Below are 20719 nucleotides of genomic sequence, written 5' to 3' on the forward strand. Positions count from 1 at the left end.
TTAACCCTGATTTTGTTGAACTCCCTGAGTTCTGCTGAAGACTATTACTGGACTGAAAATGTTAACTGTTTCTCTTTCCACAGATGCTGTGAAATCTCCTGATTTTCTCCAGCATTTTCTGAGTTTGCCCTGATTTTATATGTTCTCATCAGGTGGAAACTGATGGGCAGTTGAAATAATACAATCACTTAACTGCTCTGATCTTGTTCGTTTCTTATTGTGTCCCAATATTGACAAGCAGGGCACCCACCAGGAAATAAGCAAGGGCATATTTTAATTATGGAGATTATGCCTTATTAAGGTAATCAAAGCTAGATCTACAATTTCAAACTAAATCTGGTGGTGAGGGTAGTGCTGATGCCCAATCAGACAGCAGTATTCTGCCAGACCCCTCAAAAAGGCTTAAAGTCTCTCTTGGTACTTCTATTTCAAACTCTGGTAAATCTGCTCCAGGAGAAAGTGAGGACTGCAGATGCTGGAGATCAGAGCTGAAAATGTGTTGCTGGAAAAGCACAGCAGGTCAGGCAGCATCCAAGGAGCAGGAGAATCGACGTTTTGGGCATGAGCCCGAAGAAGAAGGGCTCATGCCCGAAACGTCGATTCTCCTGCTCCTTGGATGCTGCCTGACCTGCTGTGCTTTTCCAGCAACACATTTTCAGCTCGGACATCTGGAATGGAGCAGATTCAAAAAGATTCCTTTGCTTGCCCCCCTTCCCCTCAAATGTGGACAGAGGCTGCTCCCTATCCCACAATTAGGATTTTCATCACTCCTAATCACTGCAATTGCCTTCTGTTTCCCCAGCCTTTCAGGAAGAATTTTTGCCATCAGGTAATCAATCACACCAGTTGTTAGGCAAGACTTCTAGTTTTATTTAAATCAGACATTTTGACTAAAAACGGTACAGCCTCCAAGTCCTCACTTCTCACCTTCCCAATCTTTGAGAATTGAGACCAATGTGTAAGAAGAAGTTAGGTAACCCTTCACAATTGGCTCAAAGATCTACTTATAACAGTTTACAACTTGTCCACTGTTTGAGTTATAAGGAGAAATTAGATTGGCTGGGACGTTGTTCACTGGAGCACAGGAGGTTTAGGGGTAGCATTATCAAGGTTTATAAAATGATGAGTGATGCAGATAAGGTGAATGGCAGGTGTCTTTTCCCTAAATTAGGAGTATTCAAGACAAGGGGGCATACTTTTAAGGTTAGAGATGAAAGATTTTTAAAAAGACGTGAGGTAATTTTTTTGTTGGTGTGTGGGATGAACTTCCAGAGGAAGTGGTGGATGAGGTACAGTTACAACATTGAAAAGACCTTTGGATAAGTACATGAATAAGAAATATTTAGAGGGATTTGGGCTAAGAATGGCAAGTGGGACTAGATTAGTTTGGGATTATGGTTGGTTGTTGAAGGGTTTGTTTCTGTGCTGTATGACTCCATGACTGAATGCAAATTAATTTTCTGATTGTGTTCTTGCTCACATCTTTGGATTTATTCATTTCTGAAACTTAATTTGGTTATCAATTGGATGGAGTTAAAATGGAATTGTTTTCTAGTGACCATCAAAATAGTAAACTTCTAACAGTACTGTGACAGCATTATTTCAAATTCATTTAAGGAGGAAAGATTGATGACAACTGTTCTGTACACCAAGGATTTTGTTGACTTGCAGAGGTCCTTGTTGTCCAGAACTTGTTGCAATAGTTTGTAGAAGATTGAGCTGGCACTACTTACCTGGCACTGGATTTCCTTCGTAATGGTGACATTTTGAGAGAAATTATGTCAAGATGTGGAAAGTGATTAAAGTATTCCACAATGTCCCCTTCAACATGTATGGGAAGTGGTATTTGGCTGGCCAGGTGTGAGATGATATATAACTTATGATATATGATTTATTTTAGCAACGCCCAAGGAAAGACTAAGTTTCTTGAAGAAAGTTGAAGAAATAGAGTGACTTGGAATCTACTGCCGAGTGGGCAACATCAATATCGTCATCCCCAAGAATGCCCCTGCAATGTTGGTTAGAGTACTGGCGTTTCAGGCCTGATTTATAGAATTTAGCTGTAACTGCCAAATGTGCAACAATTTTGGACAATTTCAATTCAGTCCCTAAATTACATGAGATCATCTGTAATTCAGGATATCACTCAGAGAGGCAGGTGCACGGTCTGGAAATACAAGTGGATTGAGAAAAGTAGTTTCTAGGACAGAAGTTGAGGATAAAGTGCAGTGAGATCTACACCAGTTTTAATGGTTATATTTGATCCCTTATATTTCATGTGTTTTGCTCTTAGTACACATGCAATACACTATATGATGAGCACAGAATTCAAAACATAGACTTTAAAAAAGACATTTTAAATGAGTAGAGTACTGGTCATCAAATCCTTGAGGGGCTGTGCCAAAACCTGTAAACCTCGTGGGTTTCCTCCGGGTGCTCCGGTTTCCTCCTACAGTCCAAAAATGTGCAGGTTAGGTGAATTGGCCACGCTAAATTGCCCGTAGTGTTAGGGGCAGGGGTAAGTGTAGGGGAATGGGTCTGGGTGGGTTGCGCTTCGGCGGGTCAGTGTGGACTTGTTGGGCTGAAGGGCCTGTTTCCACACTGTGAGTAATCTAATCTAAAGTACACATAATACTGGAATTTACATTTTTTGACATAATGTGAAAGGCACAACATAAACTGAGTGGTCTATTTGCTCCAAGTTCCCATTGGCACAGCTCATCCAATCAAATGTGGATAGCAAACACACATTTGTCTGCTGGGAGGGAGGCCACTTAGAAGAGTATTAGGATGATCTGCACCCAATCACCATCATAGATAGGGATATGATGTGGCAGAGGGATATTACTGCAATCAGGAAGTTGGTCATGACTCTTAGTTTAAAGGCTTCTTGCCCTCATAATCAGTCTTTATAATTTTATTGAAAAATCAAAAGGATTTTTAAAATGAGTTAAACATGTAGAGCTACCACCTTCCCCATCTGAATCTTTCAACAAATTCAACTATAGCTCCAACACAGCCCTTTTCCTGAGCCCCTGTGGTGGATACTGCAAACTAATCCTAAACTTTTTCATATCTAATACCTGAAAATATACATTGAGCAAAAAAAAACATTGCAGATGATTGATCATTAACAAGCCTAACAGCTTGTTACTTAGTCATTTCAAAATGGTGGGAAGCTGGCATGATGAAATTTTATTGTTGATCCGATGTCCTCATTCCCCTCTTTATTCTCATATGGGTGATGTTTTGGGGTGCAGGAAGAGAGTGGTGGAAAGTGGTTCCCAAGTTTTGGGAACATTACATCAAGCCCATAGTTCTTTAGTCTATTAACTTCCTACAAATTTCCTACAAGCAGGGAATAAGAATTGTAGAGAGGAAGAACTTGGACAATCCTTTTGGTATCTAGTTTCAGAAGAGTGTGGCAGATTTGAGAGCAGTTGGCAAATTTCGTCTTATTGTGCATAACAGGCAAAGAAAATAGATTAAAGATAACTTTGAAATTAATTTACAATTGGAATCAAATTATCTGTGCTTCTTGAACATTGTAAGAATTCTTCAGTCAGTTATTTTATTGCTCATGTGCCCATTTTTGACATCTGGCAACTGTGTGTGGAATTTCGACATTCTGGTCAAAGGTGATTTTCTTTAGGAATGTTTGCATTTTTTTCTATGTCTTGTGCTCTATCATTCTATAACCAGAATAGTGTCAACATTTTTGGAGAAATTATTTACTGCACACTTAGAACAATATGAATTGATTAGTATACACAAAATCAATTTTTTTGTTTCTAGAACCTTTGCGAATGGAATTGGGAAATGCAAATTAGAAATATTTGCTCAGTGATCATGAGTTTGTAATTTATTAATGGCCACGTCACACCTTTTATCTTTATCTCATTCACAATGTTCACAGTGATTTTCCCTGATGTCATAAAGATACTTTATGTCACTGTAGTTACCCTGCTCCAGTGTACTAATGATGTCACAGAGGTACAAAACTAACACTGTGCTGGTAACGCTTGCAGCTTAAAGTGTAGACAGGGGAAGATGGTTTACAGGGTGCTTCCAGTTGGTTTGATTAACTCAGCCCAGAAATACTTGACAGCAGAGAATTTCAATTTCAGGGTGAATGCTACCAGTACCATCTTGAAGATAAAACAGATTTGGACTATAGAGGTTTTGAAGGAAAATTCCCCTATGGTCCACATCAGGAGCTCTCTGAGGAGGTACTTAGCTGGAGATAATAATGGGAAAATCACTTGTGATCGGGAGATTCCCAATCCTTACAATAAGTTTGTAATGATTATGCATCCAGATGGCAAGGTGTCCTTCCAGTCTGAGGAAACAAAACGATACTTAGGAGGAGCAGAAGACAATATCACTTGCTTTGCTCAGGCAATCTCAGAAAGTGAAAAGTGGGTACTGCATCTAGCCATCCATCCCAACATCAGCATGTTCAACCAAGGCAAGAAGAAATATCTGCGCTATGATGCTAATGAAAATGCAGTACAATGTGACAGTGAGTTGCCTTGGGGCCGAAATTGTGTTGTGACACTCATGTTTAACTTCAAAGGTACATGAAATTTTAAAACTGATTTTGTACAGTTCTTAAGATTCTGCTGATATTGTACATTTTCACCAATTTTCTTCAGCCTCATGCCACTGAAGTTCCAATTGATAGTGGGCGACCAAGTGAAGGACAGGTTAAATCACTAGCTAATAAAGGTCACTCTGTTCTTTTCATACATCCCTGGTGATATGCACAACAATGTAACCTACTTGAAGAAGGCAAAATGTTGAATTTCAGGCAATAGTGTTTAAGAATCAATGTTTTCCTTCTCATTTTCTCCATTCATCAAGATATGAGGGTGCTAACTGCTTTGAAAGGTTATAATTCCACATTAGAACATAAGAAATATGAGTAGGCATAAACCATTTGGTTCAATAAGATCATAGCTGGTCAGCAGGTGTGGCAGCACCTATGAAGAGAAATCAGTGTGAACCTTTCGGGTTCGATGACCCCTCTCTTCACAGATGCTGCCAGACCTGTTGAGCTTTTCCAGCAATTTCTGTTTTTGTTTCTGATTTACAGCATCCACAGTTCTTTTGATTTTATTATAGCTGATCTGATACTGATTCTACTTTCAGTATCAGATCAGCTATATCAAAATTGAATTCTACTTTCCTGCCTGCCTCCCTTAAAATGTGCAGATAAAACATCTGATCAACGCAACCTTCAACATCTTCCATAATCCAGCTTGTACTTTGCAGCAGAACAGGAGAATGAAAATGGGGTAATTGTTTATAGGAGCAGAGAGGTTGGGGTTGGTCGTTTTGAGGATGGTTGTAATGGCTACAGCAAACCCATTAAGTCAGTTGGTTTTCCATCTTAGAAAGTTGAAAATCTTATATAACATTAATATTTTGATTTGATATAGAAAAAATTTCATTTCATTTTGTTCCTAAAGAGAAGAAATACAGCATAAGGACAAGTAGTGGAGATCTTATTGCCTGGAATGGGAAACTTGAGCCCTGTCAGTCATCAAAAACTCTGTACACTCCGGAGATAAGGTGTGGAATGATTTGCTTAAAAGACAGTGAAGGAAGGTTCCTGAGTGGAAGGGACAACTATATTAGAACCATCAAAACTGACAGTCCCAGCCTGGATGAACTTTTCTCTCCTGAACCCAGCCCTGGACAGGTCACCATCCGATCAACACTAAATGGCAAATATGTTAGTCTTAAATCAGGTAAGAAACAAAAAGTATCAAGTGACACCAAAAGTGCAATCTGCTTTTACAAACGTGGATGTTGTCACAGTATTAACTATTTTGTCACAGTATTAACCATCAAGGATAAGTTAAGAATCTGTTTCCTGATAGATCGTCAGAATAGAAAACCACAAATTCTGGAAATCTGAACTAAAAAGCACTGAAACATTCAGCAGATTATTAGGATTCATGCAATTTAATACTTCAAGTGCATCAGATCTGCCCATTCTGCTTTTCTAAGGGTCAATAAATTACTGACTACCTGGAATGAATTGCCAGAGGAAGTGGTGGAGGCTGGTACAATTGCAACATTTAAAAGCCATCTGGATGGGGATATGCATAGGAAAAGTTTGGAAGAATATGGGCCGGGTGCTGACAGGTGGGACTAGATTGGGTTGGGATATCTGGTCAGCATGGATAAGTTGGACCGAAGGGTCTGTTTCCATGCTGTACATCTCTATTACTCTACGACTAACACCAAGAAAATCCCTGGTTTAATCTCTGGCATACAATAAAAAACTGAGCTCAACAAAGACAGTTGCATGATGTTGGACTCAAGATTCTTGTGCTCAGAAAGGGGAAAAAAAAGGGACTGTTGCCAGAATTGCGTGTGCTCAAATGCACACCTATGGGATTTGGCTTTGATGGTCCCTGTCAAATTGCTCTTTGATATTTACATTGACAACACGCTGCACTGAATCAAATTCTAGGAATAAGTCAAACCTCTGAGGAGGGTCACAGAAAGAAAACTGGTGAGAAAATGAAGAGATTTCTTAATTTTAAAACCGAATACACATCACAATGTGTTAATTTTCAGTAGAGTACTGTCGCATTTCTTTGTTAGGTGCAGATGTCTCTGTACATCAGTCACAAGTAACAGACTCTGAGATCTTTCAGATTATCATCAATAACACAACTAGGAAAGCTTGCTTCCGTGCTATTTCAAAGGACTACCTTGCAGTGGTGAGTAATAAACATATTTTCAACTGACTGAATGGAATTTTTGTTACGTCGTGGAGTGATTATGGAGTGCAGAGGTACTGAATATGAACGAGGGAATTTGATGCAAGTGTTATCACTGTGATTTTAAATTATAATATTTTTGAACTTAATTGGAATGGAAATGATATCGTGTGTTAGTCAAAAAAGTATGAGAACTAAAGTGATGGCAAAGCAGTGATGAGTGCATGCTGTAAGGAGTTATACTGACAGACAATTAACTGCTTCTCATGTCCTACGTTGCACCAAATCTCATTCACCATTACCTCTGTACCCACTAATCTACACTGGGTCACTGGTCAGCAATGCCTTTCTTCAATTTTTTTCAAAACTCTCAATTATCAGGGTATGTGACTGAGGTGTTAGTGGGGGAACACTTTGAGACCAGTAACCATAATTCTATTAGTTTTAAAATAGCTATGCAAAAGGATAAGCCTGGTCCAAAGTTCCAAATTGGGGCAAGGCAAATTTTGATGATATTAGACAGGAACATTCAAAAGTTGAAAGGATGAGATTGGCAAGTGGGAGACTTTTAAAAGTTCAGAGACTGCATGTTTCTGTTGGTGTGAAGGGTAAGGCTGAAAGGAGTAGGGAACACTGGATGACTAGAGATATTGAGGCTCTGGTCAAGAAAAAGGAGGCAGATGTCAAGTATATTCCACCAGGGATCAAATGAATGTCTTTAGGACTATACGGGGTGTACAAGAGGAAAATCAGAAGGGCAAAAAAGGGACATGAGATAACATTAGCAGATAAGGTTAAGGAAAATCCAAAGAGATTCTATAAGCATATTAAGGGCAAAAGCGTAACTAGGGAGTGAATAGGGCCCCTTAAACACCAATCAGGCCATCTATGTGTGGAATCACAGGAGATGGGTGAGATCCTAAATAAATATTTTGCATCAGTATTTACTCTGGAGAAAAATGTGGAAGTTAAAGAACTCAGGGCAATGAATAGGGACGTCCACATTACAGAAGAGGTGGTGTTGGAGGTCCTAAAAGTAGATAATTCCTGGGACCTGATCAAGTAAATCCCAGGACATTGTGGGAAGCAATGCAAGAAATTGCGGGACCCCTAGCAGAGATATTTGCATTATTGATAGCCAAGGAAGAGGTGCCAGAAGCCTGGAGGATAGCTAATGTTGTGCCACTATTCAAGAAAGGCTGCAATGAAAAGCCAGGGAACTACAGACTGATGGCCCTGGTATCAGTGGTGGGTAAGTTGTTGGAGGGGATTCTGAGAGATTTGGGATCTACATGCATTTGGACTGGCAAGGTATTAAGGCATTATGTATAGTCAGGCTGGCTTTGTGTGTGGGAAATAGTGTCTCACAAACTTGATTGAGCTCTTTGAAGAGGTGACCAGGAAAATAGATAAAGGCAGAGTGTTACAAGTTGTCTAAATGGACTTTAGCAAGGTGTTCAACAAAGATCCACATGGTAGATTGGTACATGGGATCCAGAGCAAGCCAGCCAATTGGATACAAAATTGGCTTGGTGGTAGGAGACAGACGTGGTGGTTGAGGGTTTTTGTTCAGATTGGAGGCCTTTGATCAGCAGTATGCAGCAAGGATTGGTGCTGGGCTCACGCTTGTTCATCATTTATATAAACAATTTGCATGAGAGTATAGGAGGTATGGTTAGTAAAGTTGCTGGTATAGTGGACAATGAAGGTTATCGAAGAGTACGATGGGATCTTGATCAACTGGGCCAGGGCCGAGGAATAGCAAATGGAGCTTAATTTAGATGAATGCGAGGTGTTGTATTTTGGTGAGACAAACCAGCGTTGGATTTGTACAGTTCATAGTAAGGCCCTGGGATGTATTGTTGAATAGAGAGATCTCGGACTGCAGGTACATAGTTCCTTGAAAAGGGCACCATAGATGGACAGGGTGGTGAAGAAGGTGTTTGGTACGTTTGCCTTTATTGGTATTGAGTATTGAGTATTGAGTACAGGATAAAAGCAATGACTGCAGATGCTGGAAACCAGATCCTGGATTAGTGGTGCTGGAAGAGCACAGCAGTTCAGGCAGCATCCAAGTAGCTTCGAAATTGACGTTTCGGGCAAAAGCCCTTCATCAGGAATAAAGGCAGTGAGCCTGAAGTGTGGAGAGATAAGCTAGAGGAGGGTGGGGGTGGGGAGAAAGTAGCATAGAGTACAATGGGTGAGTGGGGGAGGGGATGAAGGTGATAGGTCAAGGAGGAGAGGGTGGAGTGGATAGGTGGAAAAGAAGATAGGCAGGTAGGACAAGTCCGGACAAGTCATGGGGACAGTTACTGAGCTGGAAGTTTAGAACTAGGGTGAGGTGGGGGAAGGGGAAATGAGGAAACTGTTGAAGTCCACATTGATGCCTTGGGGTTGAAGTGTTCCGAGGTGGAAGATGAGGCGTTCTTCCTCCAGGCGTCTGGTGGTGAGGGAGCGGTGGTGAAGGAGGCCCAGGACCTCCATGTACTCGGCAGAGTGGGAGGGGGAGTTGAAATGTTGGGCCACGGGGCGGTGTGGTTGATTGGTGCGGGTGTCCCGGAGATGTTCCCGAAAGCGCTCTGCTAGGAGGCGCCCAGTCTCCCCAATGTACAGGAGACCGCATCGGGAGCAACGGATAGAATAAAAGATACTAGTGGATGTGCAAGTAAAACTTTGATGGATGTGGAAGGCTCCTTTAGGGCCTTGGAGAGAGGTGAGGGAGGAGGTGTGGGCGCAGGTTTTACAGTTCCTGCGGTGGCAGGGGAAAGTGCCAGGATTGGAGGGTGAGTTGTTTGGGGGCGTGGACCTGACCAGGTAGTCGCGGAGGGAACGGTCTTTGCAGAAGGCGGAAAGGGGTGGGGAGGAAAATATATCCCTGGTGGTGGGGTCTGTTTGGAGGTGGCAGAAATGTCAGCGGATGATTTGGTTTATGCGAAGGTTGGTAGGGTGGAAGGTGAGCACCAGGGGCGTTCTGTCCTTGTTACGGTTGGAGGGGTGGGGTCTGAGGACGGAGGTGCGGGATGTAGATGAGATGCGTTGGAGGGCATCTTTAACCACGTGGGAAGGGAAATTGCGGTCTCTAAAGAAGGAGGCCATCTGGTGTGTTCTGTGGTGGAACTGGTCCTCCTGGGAGCAGATCCGGCGGAGGCGGAGGAATTGGGAATACGGGATGGGAATACGGGATGGTGGGTTTGCTCTCTGATGGTTATGGAGTTATGAAGGCGACTGACTGTGTGGAGTTTGCACGTTCTCCCCGTGTCTGCGTGGGTTTCCTCCGGGTGCTCCAGTTTCCTCCCACAGTCCAAAAGATGTGCAGGTCAGGTGAATTGGCCATTGCTAAATTGCCCGTAGTGTTAGGTAAGGGGTAGATGTAGATGTAGGGGTATGGGTGGGTTATGCTTCGGCGGGGCGGTGTGGACTTGTTGGGCCGAAGGGCCTGTTTCCACACTGTAAGTAATCTAAAAGTTTGGCACAAAGAATGATGATTGTGGTTGTTGGAGGTCAGTCATCTCAACACTTGGATATCTCAGGAGGAGTTCCTCAGCGTAGTATCCTAGGCCCATCCATTTGCTACTTCATCAATGACCTTCCTTCCATCATAAGGTTAAAAGTGAGCATTTTCACTGATGATTGCACAATGTTCAGCATAGTTTGCAATTCCTCAGATATTGAAGCAGTCCATGTTCAAATGCAGGAAGACCTGGACAATACTGGGCTGAAAAACAGCAAGTTACATTTGCGTCACACACATGCCAGACAACAACATTCTCTAATAAATACAATCTTAACATTGCCTCTTGACATTCAATGGCGTTACCAACACTGAATCTCTGACTATCAACATCCTAGGGGTTACCATTGACCACAAATTGAAACAGGACTAGCCATATAAGTAAGTTGGCTATGACAGCAGGTCCGAGCTCAGAATCCTGCACTGAGCAACTCACCTCCTGACTCCCATCTACAAGACACTAGTCAGGAATAGAATCAGAAGGGAACACTCCTCACTTGTCTGGATGAGAACTGCTCCAACAAAACTCAAGGAGCTTGATACAAAACAGACCTCGAAATTTGCACCACATCCACAAACATCAATCCCTCCATCACAAATGCTCAGTGACCCCACTGACTATGTGTACCATGTCTAAGATGCACTTCAGAAATTTATCAATTTTTGGACAACACTTTCCAAACTCACTATCAATTCTTTGAGAAGGACAAAAGTAGCAGATACATGGGAACAGCACCACCTGCAAGTCACATAGCTTCCTGACTTGGAACTGCATCACCATTTCTTCAATGTCACTGGGTCAAAATTCTAGAACTTCTTCATTAACAACATTGTGGGTCTACCTACATCAAATGGACTGCAATAGATGGTAGCTCACTATGATCTTCTCAAAGGTAACTAGGGATGGGCAATAAATGCTGGTCCAGTCAGCGATGCTCAAATCCAAAAAGTGAAAGTTTAAAAAAAACGACGGAAATTAGGCTAAACTGGTTAGATCCCAGCTGGCTGATTGTGTACAAATGTGGGCACTACACTTGAGCAATGATGATAAGACTTTAGTGAGGGTGCAGAGGAGATGTATGTGAATGTTAACAGGGGTGTGACTATTGAGAAATGGGCAGGAGAATGAAACCAATTGGTTAGCTCTTTTTAAAAAGTCAACATTGCCTTCCCCTGTGCTACATCATTCTATGATTTGCATCTCAGCTACTGCTTTAATAAATCTGAGTGACATTCCTCTTAACGCTTCCATAGTAGTACCGTTTCTAATTTTAAAAATTTACTTTACAAGCTATGACACCATAAATTGTTGTAGAAGCAGCAGTTATCTGAGAGTACTCTGTGATGAACTCAGATGCAAAAACGAAAGCTAATTATGGGAAGCCCTGATGGTTTATTGGATGTCAGTAAGAAATAATGACTAAGACCAGGGATAATAGAACCAGTATCGGTGCTATCATTAATGTTAGGTGCCTTGGCATTTGAGTTTTGTGATAGGCTCGGGGGGCTGATGCAACACAGCGTTTCCTGCTGGAATATCCCATGTGCAGACATCAGGAAAGGACAAAATTATACTAGACTGTGAGTTTTACATCATTTAATGATGTCAGAGAATGGGCATTTGAGTGTGTTATTGAAGTGTTAGTATCCATAAAATCATAATGCAGGAATGGGTAAGCACCTCCAGGGGAATGGATGTGTGTTTATCTAAAATTGGAGTGAAGGCATTCAATAGCATCTAATATCTATTCCTATTCTCTTATCTTTAAGGGCCCTCAAAATATAATTGTGGCGAGTCCAATCTTGACTGATGATTGTTGGTTTAATATTGTGTACAATGGGCCTAAGGTGGTTATTAAGACAGGAGATGGAAAACTCCTCACCACAAAGTCCAATGGTCAGCTTGTGGTAGGATACTATACAGCTGGTGAGTTACAATTTACTCTTTCTTCAGTTGCTGTTATATCCCTCTCATTTGTAGATGCACTTAGGAGTTAATAACTGTTGATGGTTGCTCCTCTGAAGCCCTCCTGGGCAAAAATAGAGATCCAAGTCATACAGATACAATAACAGGTAAACAGTGTGCTTCCAGTTTATGATGGACTGTGGGGTATTAGCGGTTGAACATATATGAGAACCAGGATTACAGTGGTGCTGGAAAAGCACAGCAGGTCAGGCAGCATCTAAGGAGCAAGAAAATCGACGTTTCGGGCAAAAGCCCTTCATCGTGATTGCTGACGAAGGGCTTTTGCCCGAAACATCAATTTTCCTGCACCTTGGATGCTGCCTGACCTGCTGTGCTTTTCCAGCACCACTCTAATCTTGACTCTAATCTCCAGCATCTGCAGTACCCACATCCACATATATGAGCACCATTCAATAAATTAAGAAGCAGCCACTGTCTGATATTTGGAGCTTTAATCATAGGAAACAAGGAGTACTTGCTTCAAGAATCTCTAAGTACCTGTCTTTTAAAAAAATTCAACATTAACTTTGTGAATCCCAACACATTCTGAAAAATTTTCTGTGCTCTACTGAAGGGTTTGGGGATCGTTCCCATAACCCTCTAGAACACAGAGCAAGGATAGATTGCAATTCCATTCAACAATTTTGTATCTCATTGGAGGACATCACTTGGAACTGGGAGAAAAGCTATGGATTGTATGGTTGCAAAAGTACATTCTGAGGGTTGGGAGAGATGGTAGAGTATGGTGGTTGGGGTCAGAAAGAGACTTTGAGAAAGCAGTGCAGGTCACAGATTGTTCAGTGGGGGGAGAAAAGAGGATGTATAGATAACTAGACGTGTGCTTAGTAACAGCGCTGCCAAAGATGTCAGAGTGAAACCTTGGAGCAATGAAAAAATCAAGAACTAGGATTTCAAATAAAAGTAAAATACTGTCAATGCTGGTAGTCTGAAATAAAAGCAAAAAGTGCTGCAAATACTCCAGTTCAGGCAACATCTGTGGAGACAGAATCAGGGTTAACATTTCATCATTATAGATCTTTTATCAGAACAAACAGATTCTGTTTTTAACAATAAGAATTTTAGAATTAGTACAATACAGGTTGAAGAGCTGGAAATGAAAAAAGAACAGGCAAGACACCAAACTTCTGAACAAGGTTAGGCTACTATTGGAATACTGCATGCAATTTTGGTCTCTCTGCTACAGGGAGGATGTTGTGAAACTTGAAAAGGTTCAGAAAAGATTTACAAGGATGTTACCAGAATTGGAAGGTTTGAGCTACAGTGAGAGGCTGAATAGACGTGGAGGGGGGGGTTTCCCTCGAGTGTCGGAGGCTGAGGGGTGACCTTACAGAGATTTTAAAAATCATGAGGGGCATGGATAGGGTGAACAGGCAAGGTCTTTTCCCAGGGCATATACTAGAGTGCATATGTTTAAGGTGAGAGGGGAAAGATTTAAAAGTGACCAAAGGGGCAACTTTTCATGCAGATGGTGGTACATGTATGGAACGAGCTGCCAGACGACATGGTGGAGGCTGGTACAATTACAACATTTAAAAGGCATCTGGATAGGTATATGAATAGGAAGGGTTTAGAGGGATATGAGCCAACGCTGGCAAATGGGACTAGATTTATTTTGGATATCTGGTCAGCATGGATGAGTTAGGCGGAAGGGTCTGATTCCGTGCTGTTTATCTCTATGATTCCATAAGTTTGAGATTATGCAAAGTGAAATTCAGGAAGTTCGAGAGAGGGGCATTTGGAAAGAAATCAAGTCTTGAGCTACAGGCACTGATTATGGATTTGAATGGCCTAAGTGTGAACAGGCAATACAGGAGGTGGACAGTGATGTGAAGATTGATGTTACTAGTCTTGGTGGTAGACTAGATGTCAGGTTTGACACACAAACTGAACTCAAAATTTGGATTCAGTCTGAACAAGCTGCTGAGAATAGAGATGGATTGAGCGGAGGGTGCTCACATAATTAGACAATGATACAACAAAGGACATCAAATCACACCTGTGCTGACTCTTTGAAAGACATGTCCCATTAGTCTACTCCCAGAATGAACAAGTGTTTGCTTTACAAGTATGCATGCAATTTGTCTTAGAAAGATGTTTTAAAAATTTGAATCTGCATCCATCATTCTTTTAGGCATAACACTTGATATCCTAACAACTGATGTGCTAAACAGTAGCCTTCCTCATTACCTTTTTCTTTGCTGATGACTTTAAATCTGCGCCCTCTGCTTACTGAGCTTTTCCCCTTTGACCACATCTGCACTAAGAAAACCAACCATTTCTTTTGTCTCTCTATGTAAGTGAAGGTTTTCATATCTGGTATAAAATAATGAATCTCCTTTGCACCCTTGCTATGACATTAAGATCCTTCCTAAAGTGCGGTACCTGTAACTGTGCACAATACTCCTGTAACCAGGTTTAATTGGCACTTGATAAAGGTTTAACATTTTGTTTTCTAACTATACTTACTTTTATAAAGTCAACAATCTTTTAAGTTTCTTTAAACAGCCTTTTCAAAATGTCCTACCGCCTCAAAGTACTTAGCTCCCCAATCTCTGTTTCTGTACTCTCGGTAACATTGCACCATTTAATTTATATTGCCTCGCCTCATTCTACTTGCTGAAATTATTAACTTAACTGATGGCATTCAATGCAGTGAGATATAATGCGTCTACCCATTTCAGTCATCCATGTTTTTCCTAACTGTCATCTAATTGTTTATACCATTTCTAACATTGTCATCTGCAAGGTTTTAAATTATTTTTTGATACAATAATGACAAGGTAAAAGAGCAGCACTTTTACCAGTATTTGGGGAACACCACTATACACTAACCCAAACAACCATTTGTCTTGAGTGTTTGCTTTATCTATTAGCCAAATTTGTTTCAATGTCGCTCATGCAATTTTGCTTCAGTTTTGTGCATTTACGATGTCGTAATTTATCACATGCCTTCTGAAAGTTGACGTTGGTGACATCAACAGAACTACCGGAATCAACTCAGTTAATTAACAAGATCACCTTTGTCTTGCCAGTATCAATTTTGAGGAAATATTTTCTTATCTATGATTGGTTGTCCAGCTGGCAATGGAGCACAATATCATAGGCTATGGAGTGAAAGTTGATGACTGAGAAGTGACAATGTTGATAGAATTCCACTTAAATCATGGCTACTGTAGCACTCAGACTGGGGCCTTCCAATTTTATGCATGTGAAATGGAAGACTGAGTGTGTGGGATAGAAAGGAAGGAAAAAGGAAGAAAACAGAAATAAAACGGAAGTTTGGTAGTCCCTGGGGCATTGTGGAAGCTTTCTATAGTGGCCTCTCGTCTGGGAACATGGTGGCTCTATTGGCTGCTCATTTAAAGAAGATGGGAGAGAAATACAAGCAATAAAAGGTGAAAGATCCAAAAGTTTAAAAATAAGTCATCTACCTAGATTTTGAGTTTGATTTCTATCTACTAAGAAGCATTCAGCTGATAAAAACAGAATTTAAAAATATTACTGAGGATTTAATCTGCAGACTTTGGTAATTATATAACAGTTTGTTTTCTTCACAGATACTTCCCAAGAATTCATTCTAAAACTCATCAACCGACCTCTCCTAATATTGCAAAGTGATTATGGCTTTGTTGCATTTGGTTCTGGAACACAAAGACTAGATGGCAATAGACCCATGTACGAAGTAAGTAGGATGACTTCGGATGAAGAGGGCTACTACCAATTCAAACTCGGTAAGACTAAAATCCATATAGTGCAATACACCTTTAAAATAACTCTAATTATCTCTAAGAAAGATAAATAATTTTATTTTGCTTTAAATTAAAGCTATTTTGAAAAACAGAGGCAATTTGGTTGTCTCAGCTTGTCTCCTTTTTACTCCTCCCACCTATTCTCTTCTTTACTCCTTCCAGCTTTTCTATTATTCACTCTTAAATTGATTCTAACAGAGATATGGCTTTGTAAGTCAACCTTCAGTCCTTCAAGTATTCTTTCTTCCTGTGTCAGCTAAACTATTAAAGTCAGCAGTTGATGTCACTTGCAGGGAGGCAGCACGAACATGATAGGCCAAAAGGCCGCCTGTGCTGTAACCATTCAAACCAAATTCCTATTCTCAACCAATGCATTGGCTGCATCCACCTGCCCTCTATGTGCAATATGAGGGATCACTTGAACCAAGGACAATTAAAAAATGCAAAAATGTTTTAATGGATATTCCGCAAAAAAAAGCTGATTATTCGTCAACATTCCTGAAGCTCGATTCTCCCTTTAAAAGTGGTCTTGTTAGCAAACCTTAATAGTGGGTCCTTTGGTGAAGTGTTTTGAAAAGTGGTTATCATGACTGTGAAATTACTTCTTTCTAAATAACTTTTAATTAACTGAATTCCCCCACCATTTCTCAATTCTTAAAGACAGACATCAATGAGTTATTCAGTCACACATCTTCCCTGTTTGAGGCGTTAAACTTTCAAGCTGTCTTTTTATGTTCATTTCCTCTCATCTCATCAAAAATCAAATTCTGTGGTCTTGTGTACATATGAAGTGGAATAGTAGTTTAAGGCAACATTTCCCATTACAGAGATCACATGAGCAAAACTCTGCATGAAATATTTGTCCTTTCTTATCTCAAAATTCCTGTTATAAAGGAGAGCAACTAAACTAATTGCTAACCCTGGGTGAATCCTATGCTTGAAATTTTCACTCTGAAACCTGTGGATATTTTTCAACACCTAAAACATTAAAGATAGTTAAACAAGCTATTTCTTTCCAATAGATTACAGGAGTTAGCAAAATTGTACTAAAATACCTTATCATAGAATAATCGAGTCCTACAGCATGGAGACAGGCCCCTTGGCCCAAACGGGTCCAAGACCAAAATGTCCGCCCATGCTAACCCCATTTCCCTGCACTTTGCCTATATCCTTCTAATTCTTGCCTATTCACGTATTTGTCCAAATGCCTTTTAAATATTGTTAATGTATCACCTGCCTCAATCATTTCCGCTGGCAGCTCATTCCATATGCATACCACCCTCGATGAAAACAAAAGCTGCCCCTCAGGTTCCTTTTTATTCTTTCCCCTCTAACCTTAAACTGCTGCCCTCTAGTTCTCAAATCCCCAACCCTGGGAAAAAGACTGACTGCATTCATCCGATCCATGTCTCATGATCTTATACACCTCTATAAGCGTCCCCCCTCAGTCTCCTATGCTCTACAAAACAAAAGTCCTAGCTTGTCCAACGTCTCCCTATAACTCAGACCATTGAGTTCAGGCAACATCCCTGTAAATTTCTTCTGCACTCTTTCCAGTTTAATAACATCCTTACTTTAACAAGGTGACTAAAACTGAACAAATGCTCCAAGTGCGGACTCACCAACATCATGTATAACTGCAACATAACTTCTCAACTTTTATACTCAGTGCCCTGACTGATGAAGGCCAGTGTGCCAAAAGCCTTCTTCACCGCCCTGTCTACCTATGACTCCACTTTCAGAGAACTGTGAACCTGAACCCCAAGGTCCCTCTGTTCCACTACATTCCTTAAGGCCCTACCATTCGCCATGAAACTCCTACCTTGATTTGACTTTCCAAAACGCAAGAGCTCACAGTTATCTATATTAAACTCCATTTGCCATTTCTTGACCCACTTCCACAGCTGATCAAGGTCCTGTTGCGGTTTCTGAGAACCTTCCTCACTGTCCATGATACTGCCTATTTTAGCGTCATCAGCAGACTTACTATTCATGCCTTGTACACTCTCATTCAATTCATTGATATAGATAACATGCAGTAATAGACACAGCACCCACTCCTAAGGCACTCCACTAGTCACGGGTCTCCAGTCCGACAAGCATCCTTCCACTATTACCCTTTGCCTCCTACCATCAAGCAAATTTTGTATCCAATTTGCCAGCTCATCCTGGGTTCGACGTGATCTAACCTTCCATAGCAGCCTATCATATGGAACCTTATCAAAGACCTTACTGAAATCCAAATAGAGTCCATCTACTGCCATGGCTTTGTCAATTTTCCTGGTCACTTCTTCAAAAAACTCTAACAAACTTGTGAAGCATGATCTCCCACTCACAGATGTTAAACTTACTGGTCTACAGTTCCCAGGCTTTTCTTTGCAGCCCTTCTTGAATAATGGCACAGCATTCGCTACACTCCAGTCTTCTAGGACCTCACCTGTGGCTAACGACAATGTAAAAATATCAACCAGGACCCCTAGAATTTCTTCTCTAGCCTCTTGTAGTGTTCTTGGATGTATCTGATCAGGACCAGGAGATATATCCACCTTGATACATTCGAATACATCCAACACTCCTCTACTGTGATATGGACTGTCCCCAAGATATCACCACACATGTCCTTTGGTTCTTGAGGGGGACTATTCTCTCTATAGTTATTCTTTTTCGTTTAATATACTTAAAGAACCTGTTTGGATTCACACTAATCTTCTCAGCCAAGGCTATCTCATACTCCCTTTTCGACCTCCTCATTTCCTTCTTCTGTAAACTCCTGTATTGCCTGTATACCTCCAGGGATTCCCTTGATCCCAGCTGCCTGTACCTGAGCCACACCTCCTTCATTTTTTCTGGTCAAAGACTCAATATCTCTTGTCATCCAGGGTTCCCTATTGTGTTGTTAGGATATTTCTTACATGCTCAAGACAAAGGCCACTCACATGAGTGAATACTTACATATTACAAACAAGAGTAAAACCTTATGCACGCAGTGTAAGTCATTTTCAAATTCACCAACTGGGCAATGACCTACTGGAGAGATTCAACTATTCCTTGATCCTACGTTTTCTTCAACCCGCTAAAATTAAAGAGTTTAAAATCGGGTGGGTTTTACAAGTTATACGTTTGCTCCCCTACGTTTTACCACCCCAGTAGGGAAGTTAATATCTCCCACAATATCCATTAATATCACAGTCTTTAGAATCCAATTGAAACCATGTAATAACTTTCTGGATTTGCCAGGAATCCTCTTTACTTAACGGAAGAATAAGCTGTCTACGAATGTGACTTACACTATAATCTATCAATTAAATTCATGAAAAGGATGGAATAAAAAAAACATGAAGTCAATGTGCCAGATTTCACTTGATTCTCAGATATATTTCTTACACTTAGGTATAAAACAGTAACAAAATATGCAATACTTTGCAAAATCTAAAATACTAACTCTGCACGAGCATCTATAACATTAAAATATAAAATTGTTTCATTTCACCACCATGGAGTATTGAAATGGAACAGCCCCACTGTCTACAATACAGGAACACAAGAGTAACTCCAGCGACCTTGTTCAAAATATAAATCCATTCTCCGAAGATCAACCAAAAATATTTGCAACCAAATATACTTCTTTTACAGCTGATTCTGTCTTCACAGATGTTGACAGATGTGCTGACTATTTCCAACATTTTCTTTTTTAACTAGCACCAACAGATTTTTTTGCTTTTTATTTATCTTTCACAATTGCCACACAACTTGAAACAGAGATTATTTGGAATGACAGCTTTCACTTTCTTTGTGGCAGTAAAATAAAAGAAAAGAATTGATGAAATACCTCCAAAGACTAAAACTTTTATTTTCTATTGATTCAACAATTATCTTATTTGATTATTTTAAAGGTTGTACCAGCAAACAAGGTAACAATGAGACAATTAACATACTCATATACTGTTTTATCAGAGCTGATTTGGTTGCAGTGGTGAACATACTGTTTTAACGAAATGTTCAATTCCCAAGTTATTTCAAACAGAAATTAGCTCAATATCAGAAGTACTGTAAAGAAATCAAGAATATACAGTATAGCAAATTTTTTTCATTACAGTATTCTATACTATTATTTCTTCTGCCTGTTTTTCTCTCTCTTTTCTATTTCTTTATTTGTGTCTTTTATTCTATATTTATCTTCCACTCTGGGAATTCCAGAGTTCCATCTTGTTTTTGATGTTGCAAAGTGAAATAAGATACATGAAACAACAGGGAAACATCTGAAACACTCATACAAGAGGTGGCCATGGGACACCAATAAATGCACTCTATTGAAAATTCCACATGTTTCCTTTGCATTTTTAATTTTGCATTCCTGTCTTACACCAGACCACAGATTTTTCTTTCTGAACATTCAAAACTTCTTATTTATCTGAATTCTGGTATTTCCCTGGTTAAGTTCTGTTTGCTTCTTTATATTCTGGTTCAGTGTCCACAGACAAGTATTGGGAAATGGACAAAGATGGCTTCATCAGTGGTACTGGAGAGCAACCAATAAACTTCATTATCCAGCTGGTTGGTTCCAATGTTCTGATCCTCAAAGCACCAAATGGCAAATATATGATAACACAGCAGAGCGGAGACTTCAAAGCAACAGGGGAAGATGTGAAGACTGCCACAATGTTCCTTTATTGATCAACTTTAAAAGATATGATCTTGAATCAAAACCACTACATTAAAACCCTGAATAAGCCTA

General features: G+C 40.4%; 1 protein-coding gene across 1 annotated transcript; it reads left to right on the forward strand.

The window, feature by feature from the left end:
• Positions 1–4050: 4050 nt before the first annotated feature.
• On the forward strand, positions 4051–20658 carry LOC140493360 (fascin-like). The gene is made up of 6 exons (XM_072591759.1): positions 4051–4576; positions 5472–5753; positions 6619–6737; positions 12019–12175; positions 15793–15977; positions 20464–20658. Exons 1-6 carry the CDS (start codon positions 4051–4053, stop codon positions 20656–20658), a joined length of 1464 nt encoding a protein of 487 aa, XP_072447860.1.
• Positions 20659–20719: the final 61 nt, after the last annotated feature.

This window comes from Chiloscyllium punctatum, chromosome 22, assembly GCF_047496795.1.
Source record: "Chiloscyllium punctatum isolate Juve2018m chromosome 22, sChiPun1.3, whole genome shotgun sequence".
Classification (NCBI taxonomy): Eukaryota; Metazoa; Chordata; class Chondrichthyes; order Orectolobiformes; family Hemiscylliidae; genus Chiloscyllium; species Chiloscyllium punctatum.